The sequence below is a fragment of the Cuculus canorus genome, chromosome 23, assembly GCF_017976375.1.
Source record: "Cuculus canorus isolate bCucCan1 chromosome 23, bCucCan1.pri, whole genome shotgun sequence".
Classification (NCBI taxonomy): Eukaryota; Metazoa; Chordata; class Aves; order Cuculiformes; family Cuculidae; genus Cuculus; species Cuculus canorus.
The window spans coordinates 7,449,412-7,472,729 of NC_071423.1; the positions used below are offsets into that span (position 1 = coordinate 7,449,412).

At 49.9% G+C, this 23,318-nt stretch overlaps 1 protein-coding gene across 2 annotated transcripts in view; it reads left to right on the top strand.

The window, feature by feature from the left end:
• GRIK4 (glutamate ionotropic receptor kainate type subunit 4) overlaps window positions 1–22,981 on the top strand; it is a 143,476-nt gene extending 120,495 nt beyond the window's left edge. The window contains exons 13-20 of one of the 2 annotated variants that reach the window (XM_009569883.2): window positions 6,353–6,466; window positions 12,985–13,094; window positions 14,859–15,032; window positions 15,182–15,347; window positions 17,142–17,367; window positions 18,742–18,870; window positions 21,853–21,971; window positions 22,486–22,981. In XM_009569883.2, coding sequence (XP_009568178.2) covers window positions 6,353–6,466; window positions 12,985–13,094; window positions 14,859–15,032; window positions 15,182–15,347; window positions 17,142–17,367; window positions 18,742–18,870; window positions 21,853–21,971; window positions 22,486–22,851 — 1,404 coding nt within the window. In that variant the 3' untranslated portion in view covers window positions 22,852–22,981. Of the gene's footprint in view, window positions 1–6,352; window positions 6,467–12,984; window positions 13,095–14,858; window positions 15,033–15,181; window positions 15,348–17,141; window positions 17,368–18,741; window positions 18,871–21,852; window positions 21,972–22,485 lie in introns of those variants that run through there. The other variant, XR_008453417.1, reaches the window with a different exon arrangement.
• The last annotated feature ends 337 nt before the right edge of the window (window positions 22,982–23,318 follow it).

Sequence of the window (23,318 nt, forward strand, 5' to 3'; positions counted from 1 at the left end):
ATTCCTTCCTGACCCTGCTCAGCAGTCAGACAGTGCGGTTTGCCTCACGTGCACTTAGTATGCAGGGCCAGAAGGTCAGAACATCACCCAGCTCAATGCAACATCTTTCCAGCATGTTTTTCGTCTCTAATCCCCCTGTGGCACTGCATCCTGAATCTCCTCAGTGCGACTACAGGCTATACGGGAAAAGTGTTGCATTTTATTGCTTCTCAATTAACCAGCTATTGATTTATTCTTAAGCACTGAGAATTGTATTACAGCTAATTGTGCCCCGTGATATGGCTGAGAAGGATGCTATATAAACATAAATGTGTTGTTGACCCAAATTCATCAGTATATATCTTATTGATTAATTAAGAGCAGAGGGAGAGGGGGACCGAGGTGGTTTGGGGGACTAGTGGCAGAGCAGCAAGGTTGTCATCACAATAAACCCGGGAGTTTCGTGAGCAGCCGATGGAGATTTGGCTTGAGAGGAACCACTTGGAAGCACTCGAGCTCATTCCGTAGTGAAAGATGTCACAAACTCAGAACACACGGAGCTAATTGGTCCCTCTGTGCATACGGGGCAGGGAGGCTGAAGCCCCTGCTTGCTCCTGGAGTGAGCAGGGCATTAACGCCGCTCGCTGGCCAGGGCAGGTTCCCCGGTGGCCCTGCTGGCCCTGGCACAGACAGCTGTGGTCTCCAGTAGTTTGGCTGACACCGTCCACGTGTGCTATCCATAACAAGTAAACAAGGAGGGACAGCAAATCTTCCCATCTCCTGTTTTTTGGCATCAGAGCCTTAGGGGACAATAGGGCTGGAAGAATTACTTCTTGCTTCTTCCCGCTGCAGTGCAGTCAGTCTCTGGCCCAGAGCCTCTGATGGTTGTCTGGCATTCCCTTTATCTCCCTCTCCCGCACATCCTCAAGATGAAATGAATTCGCTAGTCTTATACAAGCCAATGAATATATTTTCAGGGCAAGGTGACAGCTTTCTCCTTTTTCTGCCGCGCCTGCGTTTGCTGTCTTGGTAGCGTAGTGCCGTGATGGCTGTGCTCAGTGCCTGTGCATCCGCTGGCGCTCAGCTCCCTTGCTCCTCCCTGAGGAGATGGGCTTGTGTCTGAGAGCTTCTTCAGCAACAGTTCCTGAGTTTACCCATCTCGGGAATGCCCCAGGAGGATAGAGCTGAGCTAACAAGAGATGGTGTAGTTTGGTTTTGCCGGGAAGCTTTGCTGGCAGGAATCCGACGCTGCAGTTTTGCTCTGAGACCTCTGAGAAACTTCCCTCTGCTGCAGCCCGGATCAGTGCCCCGTCTGTCTGGGTTAAAGCGCTGGGTGATGGTCTCCTCTGCAGAGCACCCACCCAGGTGCAGGGGACAGGGAGGACAAGGCAGCCCCAGCAGGAGTATGATCCGTACAGACTGGTTGTGTGTTTCATGCAGCCTCTATCAGCTGCCCAGGCTTCATTTGGCATTGTTTAAATAACCGCAATCTCATTTGGTGGTGGTAACACAGCAGATCCAGGGGTGTTCTCAGGGTATTTGGGTATTTCAAAGTTCATTTGGTCCTGCAGAAGGCATACAGAGTCCGGAAAGGGTGACTGGGGCCAGCCAGCTCCTGCTTTTCTCTTCTGCACAGAATCATTTGGAGGAGTGAGATGTTGTGGATAACGCTTGGCCTTTTGGTGTCAGTGGTTTGAAGCTGGCTGGGATCAGTGATGACAAAAGCTCTCTTTAAAGCAAGGGTGATGGAGTTTCCATCATATGGAAGGATCTGGCCTCAGGAGCAACAAGACTGAAATGTCTTTAAAGCTTTGAGGTGATGTTTTTTCCAGCTTCTTTGCTGGTGTCCGGGTGGTGCTTTACAAATTCAACAGCTCCAGAGATGGGGAATGGCAGGAAGGGGTAAGGAGGGAGGAGGTGTTTGAAAATCAGGCAGAGTCCTGCTCTCCACTCAGCAGTGGGTGTTGGTGTTCGGCGAGAAAAGCTGTGCGTGGGTGAGGGGAGGAAGGAGGGGTCTGTTTGCACGCTATCGAGCTGGCAAGATTGACATGGGGGGGGTTGAGAAGGTGGGGAGTGAGGGGGAGTGGGGAAGCGAGGGTGTGTGGGTTGTTGTGCAAACACAGCGAGGGGATGGGCAGTGAGGTTTGCATCGCACTGCTGGTGGTACCAGAATCATACACAAGATGCTGAGTGTGGTGTGGGCTGGTTGGGGATCACCTGGGTCCCCATTCCTGCTGCTTCACCTTAACTGGCTTTTCCATGGGCATGGAAACATGAAAACACCTGGCACAGACTTTTTCCTCCCACCCCTAGAGACAGTCCAGCAGAAGAAACAGGAGCGAAGGCAGACTTGAGGCTGACGTCTGCACTGGTTGCTGGTCATCCCATCCCTGACTGTGGCTGCAGCCTCCAGCGCTTGCAGGCTGTCATTTTTCTTATGGTAGAATTCATGCACGTCCTTAAAAAAAGAAACAACCCAAAAACCAGTTTTGAGTGACCCTCGTCTGGCCCTGGTTTTAACTGCAAGAATGTGCATCCGAGTGCACAACGTGGCTGCTGCTCGCTCCAGCGGGAGGAGCTGCACAACCCAAAATAGCTCCTGTCAGCTCGGGTGGGCAGCTGGAGCAGAAGCAATCAGTACATTGATCCGGCTGTGCTGTGGGACAGAGCTGCAGATGCAGAGAGACTGCCCTGTCCTTGCCGCGGTGCTTCGAGAGCCGCTGCCCGGGTGGGCAGGGTGCAGCGGCTGCTGCTGATTTCCGAGGTGGAGGGGACCTCTGGAGATCATCCAGCTCAGCTTCCTCTGGGAAGCAGGGTCACCTCCAGCCAGGTGCTCAGTACCACATCCCTGCGGGTTTCCAGTGTGGGAAGGATCAGCCACAGCAGTGCTGATGCCGATGGGTCTGCAATGGGGACAACGAGTGGTGGTCAGGTGGGTCCTGAAGGTGGAACACTGACTTCAGCTTTCTGCGAGGCCCTCCAGGCCCAGGAGCAGGGCAAGAAATAGTGTTCCATGACCTTGGCCATGGTGTCAGTGCTCTATGGGCAGCACGAGCGAGAAGGATGCTCTCATGCATGCAGGGGGTGTAGATCCTAAGTGCCGTTCAAGTCGGGGACTCGTGCTCCTGGAAGAAACCCCAGCCCTGTGCTCCCAGAGCTGTCCTTCGGGCTCGTTTTCCTGGGTTTGACAGAGAGGCAGCCCAAAGCCTTGAACCAGCTGGACTTTCTCACTGTGTTTTGTTTCCATAGCTTGACAGGCGGTTGTGAATCGAAGCAGGGCCGGACTCCCGGCTGGTCCCCAGTGCCGCCGGAGGCTTTGGCATCCCTCGGTGCCCAGGCTGAGGGCTGACGTCAGGCCCCATTCATCACCATTAGCGCCAAGATGAGCCTTGTCAGCATCCGCAGCGAGGAGGCGGCTGCCTCCTCCGGACTGGCAGTCCCTGCAATTTGCTTCTTAAGGCTGCTTAATTGTTGTTCCTCCTCAGGAGCCCGGCTCAGCCCCCGTGTTTAACATCCTCTCCAGCGGCAGCCTGAGCCTGTCTCTGAGACAGGTTAATGCCAGGTATGGTGGTGGTAGCTCAAGCTTTTATCTCAGACTCCAGCCCACCTGGGCTTCCTCTCGTCTGGTGAGAGTTTGGCCTTGTTTAAGCAGTGTTTTGTTAAAGAAGCATCTGTCTGCGCTCCCAAAGTGCTCTGGGGCTTTTCTTAAGCCTGTTACATGCTGATGTTTATAGCTGCAACTGTGCTGGAAGGATGAAAATCAAACAGTTTGCCCCCTCCTCTCCCCATCTTTTGCCTCCTGTTTCCCCTTTTCCCAGAGTTTGATTGCAGACAGAGTGCAGGAAGCACAAAGCAAAATCCTTTTCTTCCCCCAGTGCATTGTTTAGCCTCTAAAACACCAACTCCTGCCTCTGCTCCGGTGGGGAGAGCATTGGGTTTGCAGAGCTCCTCTGTAACTAAGCTACACTGACCTCAGTGAATCACAGGGAAGTTTGTGAGCCCCAGGAAGCCAAGTTGAAGGCATGAAATGGGTGATACTCAGGCAAAGAACACATGGCATGCCATGCCCGGATCAAAGTTTATTGCTGTCAGAAATGAGCTCTTAACTTGCATGACTTCCGAGCCTGTGGAGAGAGTCTTTGGAGGAGCAGAGCCCCAGCTAAAGCCCCGAGGTGCCCGTCTGTCCCGCTGGGAGCTCTGGTGCAGGATATGCACGAATACGGATTGGAGTGGGCTGGGAGCTACTGTAGCCCTAAAGATGCCAAAAGTCCTGAAAGGACACAAGTTGATCAGGTAGGGAATGAGGTGGAAGGAAATCAACTCTAACTGAATATAGGATCCTCTGGAGGTGAGAGAAGGAGCCTGGGCGCAAAGCTGGTGCGTCCAGGGAGGGCAGCTTTGCTGCGCTGAGTTTCTGCCCCCTAAGGAAAGGGAGGAGGAGGACCTCGCTCTGTAGGGAAGAGCAGCTTTCAAGATGTTGCTGTCTTCGTGATCAGGAAGGGTCCCGAAGGATGATAGCTGGGGGAAGGGAGTGCACAAAGTTCCCTGGTGCCATCCACACTCCACACCGGAGAAGGTTGGGGGAGGCAAGGGATGGGAACTTGGCTGGGTACACCTGGGGCTGTGCTTTTCAGCAGCAGCTTTGTGTTGGCTCCTGGATGGGAACAGGAGTGTCCTCAGAGCTTTTGAGTGAAACACCTTTGATGTGGCATATTTACCATCTATTTAGTCTACCACTTTGCTGATGGCATTCAGTTTGGAAAACTGGGAGAAGAAATACACTGTCAGAATAAGCTGTGTCTTCTTGAGGGGCTTTGCTCACCCAGGACAATAGTACCTGGAAGCCCTTTTAAGTGTAGACAAGAGAGGTTTAGGGAGCTTTAAGCTTTCTTTGCGGAGAAAATTCCTCTCATGCCGTATTTGACAGATGAACTTGTCCCATCTGAGTAATCTGCTGGTGTTTACATAGGGCTCAACTGCTCACACACCGCGTTGTGATTATTGGTGCCTTTTAAAAACCCCGTGGGTAAATGTCTGGCTAGGCAGAAATTCTCCCTAGCTCATAACTCATTCCAGCCTGAGCCTCCTAGGAATCTGCAATAGCTGCTAGGAAACAATTGCAAATATCTGGCACTGGGCTTGTCCAATAAAGCCATCCTGCATGGACTCTGAAATATCACCTTCTCCCTGACCCCCATCCCTGGAGGGGTTTAAAAGATGGGAAGATGAGGTACTCAGTGGTGGTTTAGTGGTGGACACTTACAGTTGGCCTTGGTGATCCCAAAGGCTTCTTCCAACCTAGTGATTCTATGATTCTGTATTTTGATTTTGGGTCCTGATGGTGCCTTGGATTCTGCACAGACCTTATGAAACTCAGGGACAGCAAGTGCAAACAGCTTTTCTTCCGCCCCTCCCCTTCTCTTTTTCCACTTGCATAATCATCACTCTGCAAAGCAGGCAAACAAATGTATAAGGGAATGGAGGAGGTTTCATTTTTACAGAAAGCAATTATAGACATTAAAAGAGCTATACTAATAAAAATAATATTTAAAATTCAAATCCCTTATCTATATTACAAGGGTATTAACACTGGAATAAATTCTTTTTATTCTTTTCCCCTAATCTCATTTGCTTTGCAAGTCAATCTGGAAAATTTTATGCCAGTCCTGTGAATTTTTTGGAGATGGATCTGCAGTTTTGGAAGCTGAGGGTTGTCAGGCTTGTAAACTTCATCACTCGCGGTATGGGGGTAACGATGCTGCTTTGTTGTGCTTTCCTACCTGTGGTGCCTGCAAGGAACAGTCTTGTCTGGAAGGGGACACAACAGGGACTTTGGAAGGGGGAGATTGTGTTTTCTTTAGGTTGGTACAACATTTGTTGTCTCAATGGCTGCTGTTCTGCCAGGTCTTAAAACACTAAATGACTAGAAACGGGGATCGGGCTGTGAGCACTTGTTTTCTTTGCTGTTCCTACAGCTCCGAGCACCACAGGCTCCCCACCGGCAGCTTTGAGCTTTTCCATCCTGTAGATATAGAGATAAAAAACACCTGAGTGAGCAAAGTTAAAATGAGGAGAAGGATCGAAGCATGGCATGAGTTAAAGTTTGGAGTGCGTTTGAGTAGGGCTTATGTGAAACCCACCCAGGGAAAAGAGATGCAGGAGCACAATCCAAACCAAGAGCACAGCACTGACAAAGTTCCACTGAGCCTGGGTTTGGCCCTGCTGCAAAAGCACAGTGTCCTGAGAAGATGGGACATCCACCCTCCAGGAGTGAGGGTCTCGCATGGCCCCGGGCACGGCTTTGCTGCTTTCCCTGCCCTGTGCCTTGCCCAGGCACGGTGTCCTGATCTCCTCTGCTCTCTTTTCTCTCCAGAAAGCAGATTTGGCTGTGGCGGGGCTGACGATTACAGCGGAGCGGGAGAAGGTGATTGATTTCTCTAAGCCGTTCATGACTTTGGGAATTAGCATTCTCTACCGAGTTCATATGGTAAGAGACTTATTTTATAACTGTTTCTATCCCTCCACTCCTTGCATGCATACGTGCCTGGTTAGAGAAGAAAAACGAACCACTCATAAAAATATTTTCGTTTCTTATTTAAATGCAAAATGTCTTTGACCTTTTTTTCCTTCTTTTTGCTGTCTTTCTGCCTTGTATCTGCTTGGTGGATTTGATTCTCATTGTTTGTCCCCCCCCCCAGCCCTGTTGGCTCCCATTCCCTGTCCTCCCCGGGCGCATGAGGCATCCAGGCTGGGGGCTGCAGGCAGAGCCCTGTCAGACCGCTGCCACGAGGGAAAGGATGGGTAGATGCCAATTCTCTCAGTTATCAAGGATGCAGCGCTTGGTACGAACATCAACAAACTCGCCCATACATCTCTCTGCGCTGAGTGGCTCCTGCCAAGAGCAAAAGTAATTAAAGTTAAAGTTCTGTTTCCTCTGGTATGTGCAGGATTTAGATTCAATGAGTTTACTGATCAGGAAGCCTCTCCCAGCTCCTGTAACCTACTCTTCATTTCTACACTAGATTTTTCACTCCACCAGCTACCCCGTGGAGCCAGGAGGTGTTTCTGCCAGCATCTCTTGGCTGAGCTTATAATGGAATTACTTATTATCTTGCATGCATTTGTTATGTTTGGGGATTGAGTACCATGCGTGCTCTGCCTCCAATCTGCACCATAACCCCCAGCAGGTCCCTTAACAAGGCATCATTCCCTGAAGAGCGTGAGGCTGATGTCACTGCCTCCAGAGGAAACACAGGAATCTTGGTGCAGGGTTTGCATGTGATCAGCTCTATAAGTGCAAGGCGTTTGCTGCTGCCTCTGTGCGAGCTCGATGTAAATGTGTCTGACACATCTACTCGGGGTGTAAGTTCTTGAGGGCAGGGAACATCTGCTGCTTGTGCTGATAACAGAGAAGGCAACACAGCCATGTTTCAGCCTGCTCTTCAGGCATCTACCAAACCGAACAGGATTAATAATTACAGTCTTTAAAATGTTTGGCAAATAGTCCCCTGCCACCCCAGGTCAGGTCACCCCGCAGAGAGCCCCACTTCGCTGCATCGAGGCCATGAGAAGCAATCATAGAATGATCACTAAGGTAGGAAAAGACCTTTAAGAGCATCCAGTCCACCTGTCAGCCCAACCCCACCGTGCCTACTAAACCGTGTCTCAAAGCACCACATCTACAGGCTTTTTGAACCCCTCCAGAAATGGAGACTCCACCAGTTCCCTGGGCAGCCTCTGCCAGTGCTTCACCACTGTTTCAGTAAAGAAATGTTTCCTAATACCCAGTCTAAACCTCCCTTGGCACAACCTGAGGCCATTTCCTCTCATCCTGTCCCCAAGAAAAGACCGGCACCCACCTTGCTACAACCTCCTTGTAGGTGATTGTAGAGACTGATGAGGTCTCCCTTCAGCCTCCTGTTCTCCAGCCTGAGCTATCCCAGTTCCGTCAGATGCTCCTCCTAAGCCTTGTGTAAGCGATGGCAGGGGCAGCCTGGGCTCATGTCCTCCCCAGAAGCGGGGATATCTCCCCAGCATGGAAGCTCAGAACCCTCTCTTCCCTCTCCAGCACTTGGCCCCTCTTTGTCCAGACCTTTCCTGCTTAGCAAGGAGAGTTTCTCAGTGCTGCGTGGCAATTAACTAATTAAACTGGCAAATATTTATTTAACAGGGAAAGGAAAGAGAGCTAATTGCTCTGGTTTTCCTTTAAGCATGGGGTTTGCAGAGCAGTGGAAGGCAGCTCCACAGCCCAATTTTTTTCTTACCTCCTCCCTTCCCTGCTCCAACAAACGTCTCTGCAATGTCAAAAATTGGAGCTGACGTATGTTAATCACGGCGCCGATCAGACGTAGCCTAATAAATAACCACAAATAAATCTCTTGCTGAGGAGTTGCCTGCATGCCCTGCTCTCCTCCCAGTGTGATGACATTTTATTTTAATTTCCATGTAACTCCAGTGGCAAATGATCCCCCCCCCCCCTTTTTCCCTCCTCACCACAGTGCGCCTGTCTCTTATCACGTATAACCAAAGACGGCAGCTTTAAATGGGGCTGTCATTTTTCTCAATTTCACTTGTTGTGATATAATCAAGTATGGATTTCTGACGTGGGGGCTCTAATAGGCATTCTGACTTGTAGGCTACTAAGAGAAAAAGCTTGCTTAGTTTTATTATGTCCCCGTTCCGATGGGATCCATGGAAGGCAGGAGATAGGTTGCAAGTCCAGAGCAGTGACTCTGTGTGGCAAAGGGCTGGAGTCAGGTGTCCAGTGCCATTTCTTCACAGAGTGATGCTGAAAGTTGCATTTGTTTGTAGCTTCCAGATGTTTTGCTCACATAGCAGCCTCTACGGCGGGGAATGAGGGATTACCTAGCACCCAAATCTGGATGATCAGCCCCGAGGGTCCTCACTGTACTCTCCGTTAAGATAAGAAAAAATGTAGATTTAGTGAGTACTCCAGGACAGGTGAGTTTAGGACAAGTGAACTGAGGCTTAGAGTTTCTACCTGACTGCTGCAGAAGACAATGGGGAGGACGGGATGAGTAGCTCCTTCGTTCCAGCCAGTGGAGCTTCGACAGCTGAGGCCGAGGAGCTGAGCACCACTCCTGATAACCCGTGCTGCTCTGCCAGCAAGCCTCCTGCTCCAGGGAAGCGGGGGTGGGAGCAGCCACTGGTTCCAGGCACGCCTGGGGCCGTGGTGTGCCTTGGCCTGTTGGCTGAGGACCATCTGGTGACTCCAAATTAGGCTCAGTATTCACAGGAGCTCGTGCATGGCTTTCCCTTGTCAACTCCAGAGAAAGGACCCTGGAGAGGGAGGGGTCTGGATCTGCATCTGGATCAGACACAGTCATCCTGGAATACACTGGCTTTATTTTGGTGAGACCAAATGCACTGCAGGTGTGCCAAGCAGGCATCAACATTCCTGCCTTTGCAGGATGAGCTTTTTCTTGCTTTCCTTCTGACTTACAGAGAGGGAAGAGAGGTCTCCTGCCTTGCCGAGGGCCAAAGGTCTGTGAGAAATGACACGGGTAGGGCTGACAGTTTCTGTGAGAGGGAAGAGGCAATCGCTGGGTTCTCCTCAGGTTCTGTGTGTGTGTGCAGGGCAGGCACTGAGTTGTAGGGTCTCTTATAGACCTGAACACAGACAAAGGAAGAAGGCTCTTCCCCCAGAGGGTGGTGGAGCACTGGAACACCTCCCTGGGAAGCAGTCACAGCTCCAAGCCTGACAATATTCCAGAAGCATTTGGCCAACGCCCTCAGGCCCACAGTGTGAATGTTGGGGTTGTCCTGCACAGGGACAGGAGCTGAACTTGATGGTCCTTGTGGGTCCCTTCCCACTCAGGACATTCTGTGATTCTATGAAACCCAGGACCAGGCCATATAGCTCCACTCCTCCTCCTCCTCTTTCCGGGTGTCCTACCCATTCAGGCTTTTCCTTCACTGGTATCTGCTCAGAAAACTGGTTCTCTTTGGCTGAAAATGAAGACTTCCAAGAACAACTGCGGATAAATGCATCCCTCTTGCTTCCATCTGAGGATTTGCAGGAGGCCTTCATCAATTATTGGACATTTTGAACATTTCTATTCCAAGAAAAATAGCTCTTCCAATTAACAAAGCTGTATTGAGGCCAGCTAAAAATATCTGACAGACTCCAGATATTGTCATTCCCATCTTCAAAACAGACAGATAAGAGAGCGTTTGTGCCCTCCATGGGAACAGAATATCTTTATTCGTATCCACAACTGTGAATGAAGAGAATATGTAGTAGCAGCCTGGAAATGACTGTAGCTGAAAAGAAGCAGAACTACTACTGCTGCACAGTCACAGGAGAGAGTCACTGCCAAGCCTGAGACTTAAAGCTTCCAACGCAATTTCCTTAATGAGTGTAATTTATTGACAAACTGCCCCCGAAACATAGAGAAGACAGTGAGGCTTTAATTACAGAAAGGAACTTTGTTACAGGAGCATCTCACAAGGGAGCCCAAGCCAAGGCACTGCCAGTGCCTGGGAGTCTCCTGCCAGCTCTGGGATGCTGGGAGGGATAAGCCGCCTGGAACAATCTTCTGCTTGACAAGCTCCAGGTTGCTCAGCTGAGGGCAGATGGTGCCCTTCACACCTTGCAGGTTCCCATTGCCTCATTTCATTCCTGAGCGTGTAAACACCTGTGGAAGAGGAGAGGCAGCTGAGCCAGTTTAGCTGTAGCTGAAAACGGGAACCGGGGGCCAGCGAGGCATCCAGGAAAGCCATGCGGTTGCTGAGGAGTAGAGTATGGACATCACCTATCTTGCCTTCCTGTTGGCACTGAGAAGCCCGTGAACATCTGAATGGGATCAGTGAGAAGGGGAGACCCATGAGATGGTCTCATCTCTCTGAGGTACCGAGAGGAGCTCCCGCAAGGGGAGCAAAGGATGTTACTGGAAACGTGAGTCCCTCCAGCATGCACCAATTATGTGACGGGGTGGTGGTTCTTTACTTTCTGCAGGGCAAGGTTTGCTGTAGAAGGTTTCTGAGACGTTACAGTCCCAGCTAGGGACTGAAGCTGAGAATATCACAGTAGCCTGGATATTTTTAGTAAAGGAAGATTTTTGTGCAACAACTATTGCGTTTTCTAGCAACAACTTAGTCTTCAGAAGAACTACCAAGACCTTGTGAAATTCAGTTTTCGTGTAAGACTGGGAATACTTCAGTAGTAAAGCAACGTTTTTTTAATGAAATGGAATTTAAAGCACTGATCTTGAGTTTGGGGAAGGAGAAAAAAAATAGCACCGAAGTTTGCTGGGGACTTCTGTGAAAGCAGAAAATTATTCACCACCTTTGGATTAAACAGAGCTCTAAAAACACAAGGACTCTGGGTTTTGATGGCTGTGAGTTTGCGATGGCAATTGAGGTTAGGTGTTATTTATTACCAGCTATTATTAGTTTATATGGTGTCACAGACGGGCAGGGTAAAGCAGCAGACTTGGGAAAAATCAGGCTGCTGTGTGTCGGAGATGCTCCCGAGTGGCAGATTTTGTGTAAAGTGAGCAAACTACAGCAGAGCAGCTGCTGTGCTGCGAGTGCTGGGAAACAGCTCTTGGAGCGAGCAGCGCCGAGCCGAGGGTGCTGGACACTTTCAGCACACGGCAGAAGATGGTGCCGGTAAGAGAGACACTGGCAGCCTGGCTAAGATGTGATAAAAGGCTGTTTCCACTCTGACTTTACAGTAAAAGCCTTTGCAGGAGCACTGACTCGTAGGCAGCTACTTGCTCCCAGGTGCCTGGGGAAAACATAGAGCTTGAGGTTCTGCCATGCCAGGATTGACTTTGTGGTTTAGGGGAGAAGATATAGATTCCTGTGAATGAAGGGTTTATATTCCCACGGGATTCACGCAAGGTTTTAGCCCTGTGTTTGGAGTTCATGCTTTTGCTGGGAGCCTGTGAGGAGACAGTGAGGAAAGAAGATGCTTGAGGTGGACGAGAGTTGCCCGGGCACTTGTAGCATTTGAGGTGGAAGAAGCGTGTTGGGATGCACCGTGCTGAAACAAAGCACTTTCTGCTCCCCATGGCTATTAAAAATTGCCAAAATTCTTTAGTTTTGTGGCTTGCGCTCTGTTTTCACCTCCTCCCCTGTCCCCCACAGTTGCACTGAGTGTGCTCTGAGGTGAATTAGTGTCCGCTCTTTCCACCCTGGAGAGGGCAGAGCTGGTGGTGGTGGGACATATGCTCACCAAAATGGGAGGTGTTCAGCTTTTGAGAGACTTCTCCTTGAAATTAATCCTCCCTGTGCACAAATTCTGCCAAATTGGAGGAGATTTCAATGGTGGCAGTGTCTTTCTGAAAGCTAAAGGCACTCTGAGAGAAGCTCCACCAGTTTTTTTTCTAGCAGTGAAGCCTTACTTTTCATGGGAAGGTGGTTTGCTGAGAAAAAACAGGAAATTCTGATGCATCCTGGCGATAAAAATAGCATGTTCGCTGAGATAAAGGTAATAATTTCATTGAGTTAGGTAGAGAAGAAACATTTGAAGGCTGAAGAAAGAAAACCAGAAATATTGCAAACATCTCTTCTTCCTTTTGGTTTTTTTTTCCCCCTCACTCTGCTTTGTGCAAAGGATTCCACCCACCTCTGAGCTCAGCCTGTGCAGGTGGAAAGGGGCTCTGGATGGGGTCTTTCCCCTTGGAGACCTTGCGGGTGAGGGGTGCAGCACATCCACCCCAGGGAGGGCAGATTGTTTTGATTTCATGATCGATTTGCCTCTTTCTTTCCCTGGAGGAACAAAAGTGGTTGAGGTGGGAAGAAGAATAGCCTAAGGAGATGTATCCCAGTGGGAAGATGCTGCAGGACTTGGGTTTTTTTTGTTGTATTTGACGTCTCCTGTTTACCCTGCAAAGCCTCGTTCTCTTTATTTCCCTTCTCTTGCTCCCATCCATTGTCAGCATCAGGGCAGGTGTGTTCCTGTGTGTCATTTTCCAAACAGACCGTTTAATTTGTAGGAATACAAGCAGCTCAAACTCCTTTTATTTACCTTTCCAGGGCCGCAAACCTGGCTACTTCTCCTTCCTGGATCCCTTTTCCCCTGGCGTCTGGCTCTTCATGCTGCTCGCCTACCTGGCTGTCAGCTGTGTCCTCTTCTTGGTTGCTCGGTAATGTGACTGGTGGTGCCTTTTCCTTCCTCGCAATGCCATCTAGCGTCACGCTCCCAGACCAGGGGACGGGGGTGCGTGGGGAGGGGCTGGGCAGGGGGACATGGGGACATCTCTTAAGCCACCGCTTTGAAGGTGCAGTAAGGAGAACCGAAGCATCCGAGCCTCCTGTCCTGGGGACGGGGGCTTTGCCCAGGCTGTCACGTCACCGATGCACATGACAGCCCCGGGATGGCGGTGACAGGGAAAGCAGGAGCAGCATGCTGAGATTTGGGAGCGTGCTTGGCCACAGCGGTGGGTTTTGGTCCCAGGAGCTGCATGGGAATGGTGGGAGGAGGCTCGGGATTCGGGCTGGTGCCCTGCGAGTGGTGCTGCTCCCTGTAGAGAAACGAACCGCTTGTCTTGAGCAAGAAGGGGGGGGGGGGCGGCAAACACATTCAGAGATATTAATACAAATTCTAGTAGTGCTGTTTGATTCCTCTGGCCCCGTAAAACCCAGCCAGTACATCAAAATAAAGCCCATTAAGATCTTTGAACAGCCTCTTGGTTGATGTGCAGAGCCTCACTTGACATCTCTCAGTTCCATTTCTGTATGACTAATTTAAATCAGCCTTAAAATATATCGAGTGCTTGTCTGCAGCACTTCTCCCATCGAGACCTCTCCCTGCGTGCTCTTTGCTGCTCTCCCTGACCTCCTGACACACTGCTTGTGGCTGGTGGCATAGCTGGGCCTTTCCGCACAGAGCTGAGCCGCGTCCTGGCAATGGGCAACAAAGACGTGCTCAGGGCTTGAAGGCTTTTTTGGGACACGGTTAATACCCAGGTCTCATTACAGAAATTGGAACTGTGCTGTCACTTGGTCCCTTAGCATGGCTAAAGTTATCATCCTGACAGGGCTTTAATGGTTTCTTCAAATGTTGTTGCAGCCTCAGAAACGTGGTTCTGAGGAGACCATTGAATAATGCAGCCCGATGCTCTCTGCAGACTGAGATTTGGTGCCCCTTTAGCCCCCTCCTCATGTTTTAAACATGATTCTCCAAAGAGGTGCCTTTACATGGTTTCCCATTGGAGATGGAAGTTTGGATGCCTCTCTCTGCCTTGCTCAGCCGTAAGGAGCTTTTGACCCTGTGAGTTGCAGAAGACTCTCCCAGAGTCACTTCAGTGACAGGCTGGCAGTTATTTCAGATTCCCATCTCTGTCCTGTCCCTTGTGAGTGCTGGAAGTCTGTGATGAGTTGAAGCACCACCACTTGGCTTCAAACTAGACCTTGCTGGGGCAGGCAGACCTTCCTGGAGCAACTATTGGCACCAATACAGTTAATTTCTTTAATGGTATTATGCAGTCGGGTCTCACCCACTTCACTTTTGAACTTCCCATTGATGCTCCTTCTCCAGCAGGGAATGCAACCAGAGATGGTTTCAATTTCGCATCAAATCCACACACGTTGGGAATTATTGTTGAGGTTGTCTGCGGTCCGAATTTTCACGCAGGGCTCCAGTCTCCCCATGCCCAGATTTTCAGCAGAGCTTCTCCAAACTTTTGTAAATCTTTACAAGAAAGCCTCCGGCTTCTGAGTCTCAGAGTAAGCTTTTCACACAGTGCTGAGCCTTTGGCATGAATTGACAGCAAAGGGTTTCCTCCTTAGAACAAATCTGCCTCCAGGAGAGTTAGGGCTTCACAGCTTTGCTTTTCTTTTGCGTTTTTCCTCCAAAATGCCCCATTTCCCAGTGAATTTCCTGAGCTACCTCTTTCTTGTCATTTTAGATTGACACCGTATGAATGGTACAGCCCCCACCCCTGCTCGCAAGGGAGATGCAATCTTCTCGTGAATCAGTACTCTCTCGGCAACAGTTTGTGGTTTCCAGTTGGGGGATTCATGCAGCAAGGCTCCACTATTGCTCCCCAAGCACTATCCACACGCTGTGTCAGTGGAGTATGGTAAGGAGGTCAGCCCTCCTCTTCAGGAAGGCTTCTCTGGGGATCTTTACTGGGTAGAAGCAGAGGGAGAGGTGGAGGATGGGGATTGGAGATTGGATTCAGTCCATGGGGAAATCTTGGGTCACTGTCTTTGCTTCCCCTTTCCCTAGGTGGGCGTTCACCTTGATCATCATCTCCTCCTACACAGCCAATCTGGCAGCCTTCCTCACCGTGCAGCGGATGGATGTCCCCATCGAGTCTGTAGATGACCTGGCTGACCAGACAGCCATCGAGTATGGCACCATTCATGGCGGCTCCAGCATGACCTTCTTCCAAGTAAACCCCGTTCTGTTGCTAGCTGGTGCAGAGGGCACCTTTAACAAGATTTGGATGTCGCCTTGGCCTGTTTCATTCTGGTTTCTCGCGTGGAGGGGAGATTTGGAGAGACCCTGGGCTGCTTGTTTGCACAGGACTGGGCTACATCCACAGTGGGTGACGATGGGATGAATGGTGGGGGAGGCATGGCAGAGGTCAGGGTAGGCAGGATGAACAGCCATCTGGCACGCTCTTTGGATGCTGGAAGGCTACAGTCAGGAGATCTGTGCTAGATCTTGGAGGCACAGACACTCCTGCTTGGACTTAGCAACTCGGAGTTCACCGTGTTGGTGGGGAAGTGGTACATGTCAGTGATGACATAAGATGCTCTTCTGTGTGGTTTTGAGTGATTTGAGCTTTTAGACAAGAGTCCCTCAGGCGGGTTTAAGCAAAGAAACGTTTGCCCATCCCAGGTAGGTCAGCACGTGTGAAGGTCCTGGAGTCGGTAGGTAGTCAGCAGCACGGAAAACAAATAAGTCGAGTGTATGCAAACTTATGTGAGCCATTTAGCCCAATTTAATTTTTATCTTCCCTGCTCTATTCAGAAGGGAAATAGATGAGCGAGTCTTTTCTGCGAGTGCTCTGAATGCACAAAGAGCTGCTCGAGGATTATTTATTTATTACTTGTTGAAATTCCGAGAGGAGAGAAAGCTTTTCTCGCTTCTTCCCCTCTCTGAGCCTGAACTGAATTGGGAAGCTTCAGAAATCTCTCAAGTGAGCCTGAGCTTTTCAGCCCGACTTTACACCCTTCAGCGGTTTGGCAAAAAGCTACTTTTAAGCAGAATGTTACATCTAAAATGAGCTGAACAGAGCCCAAGTGACTGAGGTGGTTGCGTACGAGGCGCTTGCTTAGTTCTTTGAGGAAGGCTTTTGAGTTTAAAGTCCTGACTGTGGCTCTGCGCTGCCTGGCGGGTGCTGGAGCTGCTGCTATCAGAGAAGAAATTAGCAGAAGATGTGCAAGTACCATTTGCGAGGCTTTAAACTCTGTTGGGATTGACCATAGTCCACTTCTCTTGATCAGACCATGGTGGGTTCAATCACCAACAAAGCCTGAGGATTTGGGGCTGGTTGAGCTGTAGTTTACTGCAGTCAATGAAAAGACTCCAGTTCTCTAATGCAGGTACTTTTATTATGAGGGGGTGGAAAAAATACAGATTCAGGGAGCAACAAACTGAAGAGCCTTGGTGCCGCCCCCAGGCTTCGGTGCCCTCTTCAGGGTGGTGGTCTCTGGCTCTGATGCAGATGAACTGTTCAGCACAAAGTTACAGTGACATAGGATCAGAGAATCATTTGGTTGGAAAAGACCTTTGAGATCATCGAGCCCAACCATACCTGTCCACTGCTAAACCATAATGATAAGCTGCAAAGCATACCAGGAGCATTTGGTGGGTTAAACCACCCATGCACAAGCTATTTCTCCTGGCTTTTTTTGTGTGTGTTTTTTGTGTACCATCATGGAAACCATGTATTTTTCTAAAATGGCATTTATGGAAAGACCTTTGCTGGAACCTATTGGAATTAGGTACACATTTCATGCCTCGCTTTGCCAGTGAGGTGTCAAATCCAAGATATTTGGGCTTCTGAATCTCATTGGAATAAAAGGAGGTTAGGCAACTAAATCCATTTTGAATCTGACACCAAATCTGCTTTGACTCCTAACCCCGTTGTGGTCTTTTCATAATAGGGTCTAATTTAGGGTTTATATTACAGTAAAATGCTCCTATTTCATCTTCTTTTGCCTCCTTTTCCCTGCAGAACTCCCGCTACCAGACGTACCAGCGGATGTGGAACTACATGTACTCCAAGCAGCCAAGTGTCTTTGTGAAAAGCACGGAGGAAGGGATTGCACGCGTGCTGAACTCCAATTATGCCTTCCTGCTGGAGTCCACCATGAACGAGTATTATCGACAGCGCAATTGCAACCTCACGCAGGTCGGGGGCCTTCTGGACACCAAGGGCTACGGGATTGGCATGCCCGTCGGTAGGCAGTGAAGACAAATTCTAGTCCTTCTCAGCTCTCGGCAGAGGACCGGAGCGTTTGAAAGGCTGAACCGGCTTTAAAGCCAATGTCACGTTTCACGGCTCTGCCCCGGGTCATTTTATCTCAGGAGGAAAGTTAAATACGTTGCGATGGAGGTGCATGCTCAGAGCCAGATGTACGAGACCCTGCTCCGGTCCAGAGCCATGTGACACGCGACTATGGCTCTTTAAATAATTCATGTGAAAGATGTTTCAAAATTGCTGCTTATTTTCTGCATATATGCTCTTTGTTGACTGTTTCCCTTTCGAACGGGTGGTTTTGAATTGCTTTTTGCTCCTTGTTTTATCTCAGAAGTGCTGAAAAAGTAATGTTGTTGCAACTCTTGTTGGTTTTAGCCAAAGTTTCTTAACAACCGATGGTTCTTAAAGCTCCAGGGGAGAGAATTGGGCAATTTGGGGATTATCTCAGCTAATAATCAAGTTTAAGAAATACAGGGTTATTGTCTTTCAAATATGAGACTTAGCAAGAGAACATCCTTTCCCAGGGCTGCACAGAACAAGGATGTAGTAGTTGTTATTCCAAGCGATCGGCTGATCTCTCAGACAGTCTTGAAGCCTCGTTCCTGACCTTTAAGCACCCACACTTAGCAATTCAAAGTTAAACTGAATTACATAAGAACCGTGACACAACCGGTCACCATGGTTTAGCTAACATGCGTAAGCTTGTAAAGTCACAGTAACCTGATCTTGAGTACAAATCCTTACTTTCAGGACTAAATTTTGTTCTGACATTGTCTTGTTAAACAGTGAAACTGTAGCAGATAAGAAGAGCCGAAAGGGACAATAGTGCCAAATTACCAGGAGGACTGCGGTGGTTCCCACGGCCCTTGATCTCTCACAGGCAGCGTGAGGCCTGCAGGAGGGAGCCTGCTCCACCAGGAATGGTTGGGCTTGTGTGTAGGGTGAATCTGCTGCTGTTGCAGTGCACCAGTTTGAGGGAAGTAGTGATAGAGCAAGGTTGAAGTTGAAGGCAGAATGAGTGGAGAGGGACCTCAGTGGACTTGAGGAGGAGTGACATGAGACTGAACTGCCTGTTCAGGCCCTGTCCCTGAAGCCAAAGCTCCCCTTTGTAAGAGACCTCTTTAAAGGACCCGTGAGGCTCTTGGTGGATAAGCAAAATTACCATCTGCAAACTACATCAACCAGTTGATGGTCCCAGCAGAAAGGCTGCAGGTTTCAAGGGCTTACGTGGACTGATGTCCCTTCCAAGCCATTCGCAGATGGGTTTTTGCAGTTGGGCACACTGGCAGGGCATCGTGGCGGGGAAGAATGCTGGTTGAGGTGGTGCCTTACCACGTGCATCTTGGTGTTGCAGGCTCTGTGTTTCGTGACGAGTTTGACCTGGCCATTCTCCAGCTGCAAGAGAACAACCGCCTGGAGATCCTGAAGCGGAAGTGGTGGGAAGGAGGCAAGTGTCCCAAAGAGGAGGACCACAGAGCCAAAGGTGAGCCACACACTCTCTGGTTGCATAGCGAAGGGACCGGGCAGTAGAAGCATCCTTGCTGGCAGTGCAAGGACAAACGTCCATCTGCACATGAGCGTTGCCAGGTTTTCTGCCTGAGAATTACTTTTTCCCCTTCTTCTGACCTGAGATTCCTTCCTTCTCAATTCAAGGAGAAAGCCAAACGTTTCTGCTGTGCCTCATGCTGTGTGTTTTTGCCTGGGGCAAAGATAGCGGGAACAACCAAATGACAAATATTGAAGGCATATGGAGGGTAAATTAGCTTCTAATGAATGTCTGCAGCATTACATGGGAAAATGGATGGCTAAAGGGATCAGACAGAAATCCCGGGTTCCTTCAAGGGAGATGGATCTCCACCACAGGCCTGCTGGTTAACAGCTCCAAGTGAAAAGCGCCTTTTAAATGGCCAAGGGAAGGGACTCAAGGACATATTACTACTTCAGTAAACTGAGGATCAAATTCTTCTGGGTAATGCTATGCAAATTGCCAGAAAAGCTACCACATTAGGCTGATGTCCCAGTGTGAGAGCAGTTGCCAGCTTAATGCAGTTGCTGTAGTTTTGAGTTTTGGCAGTCGCCCTTTCCTCAGCAAGCATTTTCTGGGAGGCCAGCAGGTCCCCAGTTGCAAGGACAGTCTTCTGACCTTTCTGAGCGCAGAGATGGAGAGCTAAGAGAGGCGCATGGGTGTGTGTCTGTGCAGTCTGTGAGCCAGGCTGGATGGGACCCTGTGAGCTCGAGCTCCCTGTTGGGCAGTGCTGCACTGCAGGCAGCTTTGGTTGTTCGTGTGGAAGCAGAAGATGCTGGCCCAGTGTCAGACATCAGGCACAGGGGAGTATTTTCCTCCATGGATACTGTAAAAAGCAACTCTGAAGTAGAATCTAATCTGTGAGCTGTTTCGAGATGGCTTTGGAAACAGGCTCCTGGGCTGTTTCTGGTGCTACCCAGAGCACTCTGTGACCCTGGACAAGTTTTTTTCACTGTTTTATGCCCTCTGTCCTTGCTCACTTTCTCATTCTGGGAAATGAGGAAGGCTGTAGCCTGCTGGTATGCGTATATGTAGGAAGGAAATACCTCTTAGGTGAGCTTGGTCTGAGGTGGCACCCACATAGAATGATAGAAGGATGTAGAGAGAGGTACTGGCCCTAAATTCAAACATGATTGCTGCTGCGAGGAGAGGATGGCCTTTATCTTGGGCCTAAGCTGTGATTATGGGCTATGTTTTCTACACTGCAATTGCTGTCTTAGGGGAAACATCTCTGCGAAGGGCTGATTTACAGAGGCACTAGATTGCTCCGGAGGCAATGCCAAAAGAATGACGGAGGAGGAGGGAGAAATGCGACCTCCTAAGTTTTAGAACAAAACCGGTCAGCAATTTACAAGGATTTTGGTGAGATTTTATGTCTAAAAGCCAAGCGGAGATTAAGTCAATAAATCATTGATTCTTACACTTTGATTTAATGCTACAGAGGGGAGAGGAAGATTTTTATAGATGTTCTTGTTGAGTAATGGCCTCGTACAGTCACCTCGGTGCAAAGCACTGTGTGCTTTTCAGTAATCAATCCATTTCTGATGAGCCCTGTCCACTTGAGACCCCAAACCAACAAGCACAGGAAAGAAGAGCTCCCCAGCTCCTCTCACGTGCCTGCTCTGCAGGGGCACAGGCTGTGGCTCTGGGGACAAGGGGCACAGTGGGAAGCGAGCTGACAGCCTCGGCATGTGGAAATCTCAGGGCAGGGTAGTGAGAGGTGGAATCGGTGAGGTTTCTGGAGTGTCAGCTGTGTAGGACAGGGCTGGCAGCTGCTCTGTGTGGGACTTTGTCCGTCCCCTAAGTGAAGCAGGTGTGGCAGTTGGTGCAGGGTGGCTGGATGGCTCCTACAATCAGCAGAGATGGCAGTTGTCCCATTGTAAGTGAGTTATCATAGAATCATAGAAAAGTTTGGGTTGGAAGTGACCTTAAAGATCACCTATTTTCACTCCCCCTGCTATGGGCAGGGACACCTCCCACCAGGTCAGGCTGCCCAAGGCCCGTCCAACCTGGCCTGGAACACCTCCGGGGATGGGGCAGCCACAACTTCCCCGGGTAACCTGGGCCAGGGGCTCACCACTCTCATAGTGATGAAATTCTTCCTTCTGTCTAGTCTAAATCTGCCCCTCTCCCACCCGTTTCAGGACTGGAAGCTGCTCTAAGGTCTCCCTGGAGCCTTCTCTTCTCCAGGCTGAACAACCCCAACTCTCTCAGCCTGTCCTCGTATGAGAGGTGCTCCAGCCCTCGATCCAAAGGAGATGAGATAACTCACTCCATGGAAGGGGCTGTTTCCTCCTCATGGGGCACGGGGTGTTGGCCAGAGAGCACCCAACCCCTAACCAGGTACCCTAGGTGGCAGGGACCCCATTCAGTCATCGTGTAGCATCAGACAGTGTTGGGTCCTGGTCTTGTTTGGAACTTCTCCTTGCTGTTGCAATACAATCAGCTGTAATTGTTTTGCACCAGCAACTTATAGTGCAATCAAAGGAGCTTTGCTTGGTGCCAGCTTCCTTTAAAGCCCTTTCTTGTCATCTTCTTCTCTGCTTCTTTAACAACATCGCTCATCCACCTTTGCGAAGTTCAAAGCAACTGGAGCTGGGTGAATAATTTGCAGGGATTAATGTGCCCGATTGATCTCTCATTTTTTCCCCCTTGTTTTCAGTTTGTCCACAAATTGCTTTGTACTTCCCTCCAATGTACTTGCTGTTTATCTGCAAAATCATCATTTCTGAGAACGCGTCTTCGATCGGGCAGTTATTGCAAGTCATTCAGTTTGCCATCTGAGTCAGGCGGGTAGCTATTAATAGGACAGTGCTGGCTTCGTGGTTTTGGTCCCTGCCTGGGTCTATGCGATGCCAACTAAACAGTAAAGAGGTGGGATGCTTGCAACTTACATTGCGTCTTCCTCTCCGCAGCATCGTCTCTTCTGCTTTATTTTAGGCCTGGGAATGGAGAATATTGGTGGAATCTTCGTGGTTCTCATCTGTGGCTTAATCGTAGCAATTTTTATGGCAATGCTGGAATTTTTGTGGAGCCTTCGGCACTCTGAACAGTCAGAGGTAGGACTGGAAAGTGTCCTGAGGGGGGGTAGTGTGGGTTTATCGCTATCAGCAGTGCAGTGTTCTGGAGCAAGTAATGCTCTCAGGCTGAGTTGGGCATTCCTAGTAATGAGCCCTCAACCACACAAGAAAGCTAGGAAGCATCGGTCAGGATCTAAAATACATGAGCTTCTCACATGCTCCTACTAAGAACAAGGCCGAGTCTGTAGGGATCAAGGATGCCTACAACATCCAGGTACCTTTCCTGGAGACAGGATCATCAGAGGATTTCTATCTGCCATAGGTTTGGGTCTTGTGTTGATTTGGGGATCCAGAATACAGGAGGGTCTCTGACAAGAGCTGGAATCGCTTGGGCTAAATTGAGTATGAATATCCAAGTACTGATGTTGAAATCCAGTGGCCTGATAAACAACCAAGTCTGTAACACTTTGGCATCAGAATCCAGAGCAGATTGCAGCGCTGCTGGGCTCACAGCTTACTTAGGTGAGCAGTATGTCTCGGCTCTGCCTTCCAGGTGTCGGTGTGCCAAGAAATGGTGACGGAGCTGCGCAACATCATTCTCTGCAAGGACAGTTTCCATCCTCGTCGGAGGCGAGGGGGAATGATACGGACTCGCCCCGTTATCCCAGAGGAACGCCGAGCCCGCAGCACAACCACGCTCAGCAATGGGAAGCTGTGCAGTGGGGGCGAGCCAGATCCCCTGGCTCAAAGACTGGCACAAGAGGCTGCCCTGGTCGCTCGAGGGTGCACGCACATCCGGGTGTGCCCCGAGTGCCGCAGGTTTCAGGGTCTCCGGGCACGACCGTCTGCGGGCTCACCCGCCCGGAGCGAAGAGAGCTTGGAGTGGGAGAAGACCACGAACAGCAGCGAGCCCGAGTAATGCTGGGGCAGGGGGCGTTGGGGTGGGCCGAGAGGGTCCTGTTCCATTTTACAGAACATGGACTTGTACAATGTCAACTCGTTTTTAAATTAAAAGCAGTTACCCAGCTTCTCCAGAGCAGACCTTTGGGCTGACGTGCAGGCCTGGCCAGAGGGACAGCTTTGGTTTCAGCATCCAAGAGGACGTGTGTCTCGTGGAAGCCTGACGCAGAAGGAGCGAGCTCTCCAGCTGGCTCGTCCCCAGCAGTTGTCTCCATGTGGCTCCGAGGCAGGAAGGAGGGATGTGGTGGATAACTGGTAGAGCAGATATCGCCCACACAGGGGCAAGAGCAGTTCTTGGAACTTCTCCACTCTGCACCAGGAGAAGGGATGCTGGTGCCGTCTCCCCATCACATAGACTTCCAGGGGGATGTTCTCAAAGGGGGGGGAGGGTCTTTTTATTTGACGTGGATAAGGGATGGGAAGGGA